At 33.7% G+C, this 9793-nt stretch overlaps 2 protein-coding genes and 2 long non-coding RNA genes across 4 annotated transcripts; 3 read left to right on the forward strand and 1 right to left on the reverse strand.

The window, feature by feature from the left end:
• Window positions 1-100: 100 nt before the first annotated feature.
• LOC120183459 lies at window positions 101-4724 on the reverse strand. The gene is made up of 3 exons (XR_005521943.1): window positions 4602-4724; window positions 4458-4506; window positions 101-207 (listed from the first exon to the last, which is right to left on the reverse strand). It is a non-coding gene; the product is annotated as an uncharacterized LOC120183459 (long non-coding RNA).
• On the forward strand, window positions 418-2418 carry LOC120183462. Its single transcript, XR_005521945.1, has 4 exons — window positions 418-778; window positions 872-950; window positions 1151-1231; window positions 1857-2418. It is a non-coding gene; the product is annotated as an uncharacterized LOC120183462 (long non-coding RNA).
• Window positions 4725-5994: 1270 nt separating the features above from the next.
• Window positions 5995-6306, forward strand: LOC120183412. The gene has a single exon (XM_039188115.1). The coding sequence runs from the start codon at window positions 5995-5997 to the stop codon at window positions 6304-6306; it is 312 nt and encodes a 103-aa protein (XP_039044046.1).
• Window positions 6307-8673: 2367 nt separating this feature from the next.
• On the forward strand, window positions 8674-9513 carry LOC120183413. The gene has a single exon (XM_039188116.1). The coding sequence runs from the start codon at window positions 8674-8676 to the stop codon at window positions 9511-9513; it is 840 nt and encodes a 279-aa protein (XP_039044047.1).
• The last annotated feature ends 280 nt before the right edge of the window (window positions 9514-9793 follow it).

Here is a 9793-nt window from a genome sequence, read left to right on the forward strand (position 1 = left end):
AACCAAACAAATTGAGGAAATAGCTGGAAGTGAAAGAGTTTGTGAATAAATGGTGGTATCAAGCGAAGAAAGCCTCTAAAAAAAGAGCCAGAGAAGGAAAAAAATACCATGAGCGGCTACTGACATAGCTCACATCAACTGTGCTAAGGTCAATTCCATTCTGCAACATTGATCTGAACCTCTGAGTTAATGGGAAAGGTATTTTGGCTGCAAGATAGGAATACAGAAAAATAAAAGATGAATCACATTATCATTTACTAAGGACTCGTTTGGTTCACGTAATATTTTTTTCCGGATAATAATATTCATGTTTGGATGGGCTACATTCCCGTACAGGTAAAAATGAATACCAACAGTGATATTTTTCCCTGTTTTCACGGGAATATTAATCCCTCATCTTATTCCTGGTTCCGTTGTCTAAAATACATTTCTCCCTGCTTGGTTCTAGTTAAAAGAAAATCTGCTTCTTCTTTGATTTGGCGTTCAGATTTGCTTCTGGTGTATTAGTCTCCCATCTCCCTTTCAAGTATTTGCTTCTGGGGTTGATATTTTCAACATTTTTATTTGATTCTTGGCGTAAAATGTTTCCACCACATTGATAACGATCCTTTCCCCCTGGTTATAGAGAAAGTTCCAAACCTGAGGGGGTGGGTAAGGCGCCAAATTCCCAATTCCCGTCGGTGGGTTCCCTTAAAGATGGATAAAGGAAAGAAATGCAGAAGAGAAGACGAAGAGATCGAGGCCGTTGACAGCGACGCTAATCATTCTCATTCTCTCGGTAAAAGTTTGGCGCTTCCAACAAAAATATTGCTTTCTATTTTTTTCCTTTCATGTTTTAGCGAAATCTCATCATGAATCCTTTCTAATTTAGCGCAGAGCAAAATCTTAGCTTTAGCGACACTTTGCTGGTGCTTCGTATGATGCGAGTTCAGTTTCCTCAGATTGATAAGGTTAGCTATCTTCTCCCAAAATTTCTACCTTTTTCTTCTAAAACCTATTTATTTAGCATTTCTCTATTAAAAAAAACCTTTCCCTTTTTCGAATTGCAATGTGTAATTTTATTCATTTTTAGATGCTTCTACATCTACTTTCATTTAAACCTTAAATTGATAAAGCTAAACTTTTTCATTTGATTTGGTTATGTTTCAAGGTGTCGATTCAACCTTTTATTTTACAGTCACAATTGTATAGCAGTGTAAAGGACAGAACACAAGTGGATAGGGAGCTAGAGGTTTGGTTCCTTAACCTTCAAATTTAGAATATTACTTCATATGTAGAATTGTTCCTGATCTATTGTTCAATGGTACGTTTGGCCAAAAAAGTGTTTTATTAATTGAATTATGGGAGTGGTATTTTTGGTGGGTTGGATTTAATTAATGTACAATTTAAAGTTAAGTGTTATGCAAGTGATTTTGATTAGTTGTGTTATTCTTGCACATTTTATGCAGAAGGCTCACAATATATCCTAGTTTAAGGACTTTATCCCGAGATATCTTGTATTTTGGTTTTCTTCGATTCTCTAGGGTGTTGCCACATGTTTTCCAGGTTAGAACCATCTGGTTGCTGCAGATTATAGCTAGACGTGCATGTTTTACGATGAACACATCATCTGATTCTTGGTAAAGTAAATATTTGGGACATGTTTTATGACTGAAGGTGATAAGAAAGGCATCTAACTGTCTAGTTAGATAGTTCCTAGTTCTTGCAGGGGGAGCAAGTGCATATTCTAGTTTGTTAGGCGTTTTCTTTGATTGTAATATTTCTTGCAACTCTCTCTCTCTCTGCTGGACTGATTAGTAGAATAACCTTCTCACTTAGTCCCATGTGATTTCTATAACGAGTTCGCTTTTCTGCAGTCTCTAAGAAGGGATAAAGTAGTGCGCATTTTCAAACTAAATACGGGGCAAGATGATCATGGTATAATGTTTTTAGATGATTATCTAAAACAGGTTGGTTATTGATGTCTGTAAATTCATAAATGATGAGATGTTTAGTTTGCAACTTTAGTTTCCATTAGTTCAAAGTGAGTTACTGTTACTGCATGCCTATCCAATGATTTTCACAGAAGGAAATGATCGAAGAATGCCGATTTTCACAGAAATCATGAAAATTGAAGGCTTGTCTAATGATGAAATGCTTATTGCAGGAGAGTATATTAGCAAAGATGCACACAAGTTAGATTTCTTCTTTTCTTTGCCAAAAGAATTCAAAAAAGATTATGTGATTAAGCAATTAGTTGAATGCCATCACTTTAGACCATCCTTTTGACTGTGGTCCTTCTACAATTATGCCGATCTCTTTTTTATTATGACTTTAGATTATGGTCCCAACTTTTTTGTGTAGCTTAGCCAGGTATATGTCAAGCAACCCAATAATTCAAGTTTAGAATGTCATGGCTATTATCTTTGTATGTTCAAAGCTTGGCCTCTGTCGGTTTTTGTATGTTCGGAGAGAAATTTTTTGTGTATCTAATATAGTCAACATATATGATTAAGTTTAGAATGTCATGGCTATTATCTTTTGTAAGTCTGAACATTGTACAAACTTTTGATGGTTAGTGTTATACTTCCTTTTGTTATGTAAGCTAAACAAAGAATGTAAGCTTATAAAAATTTATTCGGTATGGATGAGTTCATATCTGCTATTCGGTATCTTGGATAGTCTTGTCAAAATTATCGTGGCTAATTTCTGTTGCAACAGTTGTTTGTAGTATATGGCTTGCAATTAATGTGATAGTCTTGTCATTAACACTCTTAAAATCACAGCTGAAAAGGTTTTCAAGATATTGGATAATAACAGTCCTCTTGAACATGCTGCAGTTCCAGACTTCCAGGTAAGCTTGGAATCCAGTCATCTTTCTTTCCACGAAGAATATAGTTAAGACCAGTACCAGTTGTAATCACTTTCATGTTTTTGCATTTCTATGAGATGTCCGAAGTCCAAGTAGCATAGGTTCCGGCGAGGACGAATAGTAGTTTAAATATATGCAAGGTTTTTATCCTCCTCTGCATTCACAGCTCTAGATGGTTGTTATACATATATAAGCTGGTCGGCAATGAGGTCGTGCTCTTAATGCCAAACGTTCTGTTGTGAAAATATTCAGACAGTTGAGATGGGTTGTCTTCAGAATTCATGCAAATCCTAGCATTGCAATAGCCATCAATGTTCCAACCCTGAAGTAGATGTCATTAACACTTTTTTTGAAAAGCAATCTCATGACTGATAGCTTAGAATAATTCGGACATGGCCGAATTAGCAGCCACTTAAAATTGTTTTAGAATTTTCTTTAGATACAGGTAAGCTATTTACTTGTCCTTTGTGTATGATCTGAAAGAAACTAACGGTTAGTATGTTCAAAGCTTGGCCTCCGTCGGTTTTTGTATGTTCGGAGAGAAATTACAGGTTGGGAAACTAGAATTATTGGGTTGTTTGCTTTTCGTAATCAGGAGTTAAGTACAAATCAAATTAGGACTGAGTATTAATAATTTTATTAAAATATTAACAAAGATAATGATGAATGACGGTGAAATATAAAATTATAGACAATATGATTTTTAGTGTTATATTTTATTACTTATTTGAATTATGTTTTTGTAATATAAATTCATGAGATAAATAATAATGATAAAGTATGCAGAATTAAGTATAAATATAAAAGATAAATAAGTAAATTATTGTATATAGAAGATATAATAAATATTATCTTAGATAACAAAAATAATTTACATCTTTTTATTATTATGAATATCTATGATAAATTATTGTATATAGAAGATTGTAAACCTTGTCGATTGAAAAATACAAGAAACCTCATAGTGAATGCGTCACATATGAACCTAAGCTAGTTTTAAATATTTAGTTAAATGTTGATGTAAAATTTTAATATATTTTTACATAAATTATGTATAATTTAATATTAATACAAGGTATATTTAAATACTCAAGTAATATATTATCAACAGATAGAATTTTTATATAAATAATTTTTATTTAAATATTTAGAATTTCACTTATTAAAAAAATATAGGACAAGGATAATTTAGTAAAATATACATTCCATAATCTTTTATTCATTCAACCAAATATTGTAATCTTACATTCATGTCAAACCAACCAAACACAGTATTGTAATATTCTCAGTAATCTTATTCTTTGGTAATATTTTATTCCCACTGATAATCTTACATTCCGAGAATCAAACGTACCCTAATAGTACATAACAGGATCAGTTAAGTTAGAATTTTGATTCCAATGCAACAAAAGATTGTGTCCGTCACCATGTCACAAAGAACGAAAATAAAACAAATCCAATCTAATAGGAAACAGTTAACTTTAGCAAATTCTACAGATGCATGAAATCAATTTCGTAACTAGAAATGTAAATTCAATCTTGGGTGTAGAACTAAAAGGAAAATACTCAGAAATATTGGAAGTAAAACAGTAACACTGAATCAAACCTGCAACAAATCCAGAGAAGAAAAAGTTGACCCAGGCAAAAGTGAGATTCTGATAATAACAGTGTACACAAAACAGTCAATTCTAGAACACGAGCATCAAACCAAAGCATATGAACAGTAAAGGTCTAAGCATCATAAAAATACCTGAGGTATAATCATAGAGAGGTTTTTCTTCATCATGTCCGTAGCCATGTTAGGGTCAGAGAACATTTGAGCTTAAGCATTTTGAGCCTGGCCCTTGGGGACAAACAGTAATCCATTTTCCTACAAAGTCCAGAATAAATTCCATTAGTTTCCTTCTTTTCTGGGACAAATACATACATAAATGGGTCGTTTTTATCAATTTAACCCAACTTTTAGCAACCCATTAAGCTTAATATTAGCTCCAATTGACACCTTCTTGATTAATTGCAATTTTCTTCATAAACAGAAACTAAATTGACCGAAGCTTGATCACAACATGTGATACTTCAGTTTTCTCCCTTTGGGGGACAAATATATACATAAATGCACTATTTTCATCAATTTAACGACACTCCATTAAGCTTAATATTAGCTCCAATTCAAACATTCCTGATTAATTGTAATTTCTTCCTAAACAGAAACTAAACTGAAGCCTGATTACAACATGTGATACTTCAATTCTCTCCTTTTCTAAGACAATATATAAAATAGACTCTTTTCATCAATTTAAACAGACTTTTAGTTTTAACACTCAATTAAGCTTAAAATTAGCTGAAATTCACAGCTTCTTGATTAATTGCAAATTGCTTCTAAAAATGAAACTAAACTGGCCGAAACCTGATAACAATATCTGATACTTTTCGTATAAAATATCGAAATGATTCTTGACTAATCGTATAAATATCTTGTTGCATATATTTATACGATTAGTCAAGAATCATTTCGATATTTTATTTCAACCCTCGATACTAAAACTTTGATAGTGATTTAGAGTGTTATATTCGAAATTAAACACGATAAAATTTATGCATTGGTAGACATCTCTCGATCAGTAAAGGTACTCAGCATATGAGCGACTATATACGTATCAAAGAATTTCGAAATTGAACATAGCGCCACAATTCTGAATATTGTGAATTCGAATCTTATAAATAAAAAATAATATTAAAAATATTTAACTTATAAAATGAATTTTAATCTAATTCAATATGAATTATTTAAAAAAAATTGATTATCTGATATCGAAAATGTGTAAGGTGAAATAAAACTGAATAAATGGGATATTTGCGCAATCAATGAGATAATTGAATGAGAATTATAAGTCGTGTAGAACCAACCCACCCTTGATTCATACCAGAAGTCTCACATTCACACTAGCGCATTCAGATTAAGCAATCCACGAGATTTTCATCAAACGGCTGTTAATTGAACTCAGAGCCAGCTCACCTCACAGTATGGACAACATTGCCGCGTTATTTGATTATTTTTGCTTACTTAATTAAGTCCATAAGTCGACAAATCTTGAAGAATAAATGAACACCCTAGAAAATAGCCATAGTTATTGGAAGAGATAATGGAGGGGAGAAAGCAGCCTACTTTTGCTCTGGCCATCATGCTTCTTCTAATGGTATTATGGTCGATGAGTTCTCCCGCCGTGGCATGCCCGCTGAAAGGCGACGGCAATGGATGCAAGGACTGCGTCGTTCAGCAAATGAGCTACGGTTGTCCGTCGTGTGTGCCGCTTATCCGTTGCATGACGCGGTGCTTGTGGGGTGGCGCTGCCAGGTCGGACTGTATGAACCGCTGTGATTGTAACGATGGGAAGCCAACTCTTTCTGACTGCAAGAAATGCATGTCGCGGTGCAAATGCAGTTGTGTGGCGTGAAAATCCTGAGACACCCTATGTTTAGTTTCCTATATCGATTATGCTCTTTGTATTGCAAAGTGTTGTGTTTCTTGAAGAAGAAGAAGAAATATCTCTATTTCGGTTTTGTTTTTCTCCCTCCCACTTGTACGGACATTGTTAAAGATATTACGTGTATATTTTATTGTTTTTGAATATTTTATCCATAATGTGGAATGGATATTTTTTTTATTTCCAAAGTATAGAATCAAAATGAAATTCTTCCCACAAGTACAGGGACTTAAAGAGAAAGTTTACCTCTATTTGTTTTGCAATATCCCAGAATTAGGGGTGAGCATTCGATCGAGTCGAGTCAAAAAATTGAGTTATTCGAGTTGACGAGTTGTATTTTACAACCCAAACTTAACTTGAAATTTTTTCAAGTCGAGTCGAGTTTAAGAAATTCGAGTCAAGTTATTCGAGTTTTATACTGATTTTATTATAATTATTTATAGTATTATAGCAATGATTTGTTCCATTTTTTTGACTTTATCTAACCATTATATATCTATATATTATATTCTTTCATATTATAATGTTATTTAATATATCAAATACAATCTAAAACTATGAAATATATTCATAATATTATATTTTAAAGAAAGTATTTTGAGGGTATAACATTGATGATAATATAAATGAGTCAATGAATTGATGAGAAGAAAGAGTTCGCAAACAATTGTAGTCAAAAGACTAAATTGAGTAAAATGTAAAGTTAAGGGACTAAATAAAAAAGAGAGTACAACTCTAGTAAAAAAATAAAAATTGAAGTTACATAGGTATTCTATTGTGGTATATGAGCATGTGGTTTAAATTTGGTAAATAACAAATTTAAAATAAATAACAAATTGAAGGAATAAGGATATTATGAAAAATTGAAGGATTAAATTGAAAAATAAAAAATTGTTATCAAAAAGAAGAATTGAAAGTACACATGTATTCTACTATGGTTCAAGAGCGTGCGACTCAAATTTGGTAAAAACAGATTTAAAATAAATGAAGAATTGAAGAAATAAGGAAATTATAAAAAATTGAATGACTAAATTGAAAAATAAAAATTTGTTATCAAAAAGAGAAATGAAAGTACACATGTATTCTACTATGGTTTAGGAACTTGTGGTTCAAATTTGTTAAAAAAAGGCTTAAAATGAGGGAGGAATTGAAGAAATGATAAATCAATGACTAAATCGTAAAACTATCAAAATACTTAGTCAAAGTTTCAATTTTTCAGGTAACTCGAAAATTCAAAATTTCAACTCGATCTCGAAAACCGAATTTATAATTCGAGTTGACTCGAATAACTCGAAATTGAAAGAAAAAATTGATTTTTTTAATCGAATCGAGTTTTATTCACCCTACCCATAATATTAGTAACCAAACAAGTCTCTCTTTTAACTTCGCTATGCTTGTTTCTTGGCCCTATACTATTCCTCCCCTTAATTTGTTCCCTATACTCTTAATTTATTTTATACCTCTACACATAATTGTAAGAAGATACATACTCAAACTAAAACATATCATCACATTTAACTATATTATATAATTTATTAAATTTACACCTTTATGTCTTTACTTGTAACGTTATTGTCCATATCCATGAACCCTTATCTAACTGGGATGTGGATAATGTTTTTGATCAAAGAAATCGAAATTCATTGGACCTCTTTGTCATTGTCTATGTACCACTCGATCAATATCGCCGTCTATTATCCACGTCGCAGCCTGACGTGTCGGTCGAATACAACTAGCGGTAGTGACTAGTGAACTAAAAATGATGAAGGATAAACTATCGATAAATAAATTATGAGACTAATTTCCACGTGGAAGTTACAAAGAAGAGTAAAAATGTAGAATCATGAATAGCACGTGGCAACATAGTCTGACAAGGCACTGGTGCAATCTAACACGTGTAAACCTTGTGGAACTTGCATGGACGCTTATCTCAAACGCCCGGCCTATACCGCTAAAGTTAAAGATATATAATTACAAAACTACGTGGAAATATGGCGGTTTTTATATAAAGAAAAAAGATTACAGATTCATTAATTCAACAATACTTGCACGTCAAGGCTTTATCACATTGTATTTAGCCTTTGTACTGTCTGTAACAAATAATTACCTTATTAATCTCCATGATTTTCTCTGAGAATATCTTGAATGACTGCGCCATGACCATAGGATGATGACATTAGGTTATATTTTGTTAGTCTATAATACTCGATAATCATATAAATTTCCATTATTTTCTTTATATAAATAATTTATGCATTTATCAAAAAAATATATGCAGATCATAATTTCATTTTATTTAAGAATCAAAAGTATTTTAGCAATTTGTTTATGTCTACGATGTGGAGGATGAATAAGATAGCCGTGGCTTTCAACGAAGCAGCACGGCTCTGCGAGACCAGTGGTAGCGAACACTCTCCGGAGGACTCGACCGAGTCCGACCTGTCGGATCTCGTGAATTCGTTCTTCGAGAGTGGTGGGGGTTTTGAGGTCGAAATCGATGAAACGGCGACGTTTTGTCGAGAGCGAGACGTCTCCGATGGTTATTGGCTGGATTCCGAGACGAAAAGTATGTTGCTGGGTTTGCTGCAATACGACCAAGAGGACGATGTGAAGCAAATGGTTAAGAAAGAGACAGAACATGCATGTGAGATGTCGATAGGGTACGGTTTATCCGATGATTTCAAGCGTCGGTTGATGTCTCATCTGCGCGACAAGGGCTTTGACGCTGGTTTGTGCAAATCCCGGTGGGACAAACTAGGACGAAATCTACTCTCGGGAGCCTATGAGTACGTAGATGTGTATACCAATGGAACTCGGTACATTGTGGAAGTAAATCTCGTGGCTCATTTCGAAATAGCTCGACCGACAACTAGTTACGCCTCGTTACTCGAACTTATCCCACCGATCTTCGTCTGTAAACCCAAAGAGCTGAAGCAGGTCGTGAAACTAATGTGCAAAGCAATGAAGGAATCCATGAAAGCGGAGGACATGCACTTGCCGCCGTGGCGGCGGAGCGGCTACATGCAGTCCAAGTGGTTCGGTCTTTACAAGCGTACCGTCAATGATGTTCCGATTCGGCCGACGATTTCGTTCCACTGCAGGGATAATTTTGCTGGCGACGATGGGTTGAAAGTTGGGTATTTAGCTGCTGCCTTGGAAGGCAGTAACAAGGATTAATTACATTTGTACATATTTAGCAGAATGAAGTAATTCAAGTTTTAGAAAGACTACATGTAGGGGCTAGTGAGTGGAATCATTTGTTTATGTTTATAATTTGAATAGTGTAAGCAAGATTACATTTGCACTTCAATTGGATGTGGATGATCAAAAGAAATCGAAATTCATTGGATCTCTTTGTCAATCGGTGAACAACTCGACTATTCTTCACGTTGCAGTCAGACAGGTCTATCAAATACTACTACTAGTTATGTCCAGAGAACTGAAAATTGACAGAATA

The sequence above is a fragment of the Hibiscus syriacus genome, unplaced genomic scaffold (genome assembly GCF_006381635.1).
Source record: "Hibiscus syriacus cultivar Baekdansim isolate YM2019G1 unplaced genomic scaffold, ASM638163v2 tig00112762_pilon, whole genome shotgun sequence".
Classification (NCBI taxonomy): Eukaryota; Viridiplantae; Streptophyta; class Magnoliopsida; order Malvales; family Malvaceae; genus Hibiscus; species Hibiscus syriacus.

Coding starts and splice junctions, on each gene's coding strand:
- LOC120183412 (XM_039188115.1), top strand. CDS start 5,995: ATGGAGGGGAGAAAGCAGCCTACTTTTGCTCTGGCCATCATGCTTCTT.
- LOC120183413 (XM_039188116.1), top strand. CDS start 8,674: ATGTGGAGGATGAATAAGATAGCCGTGGCTTTCAACGAAGCAGCACGG.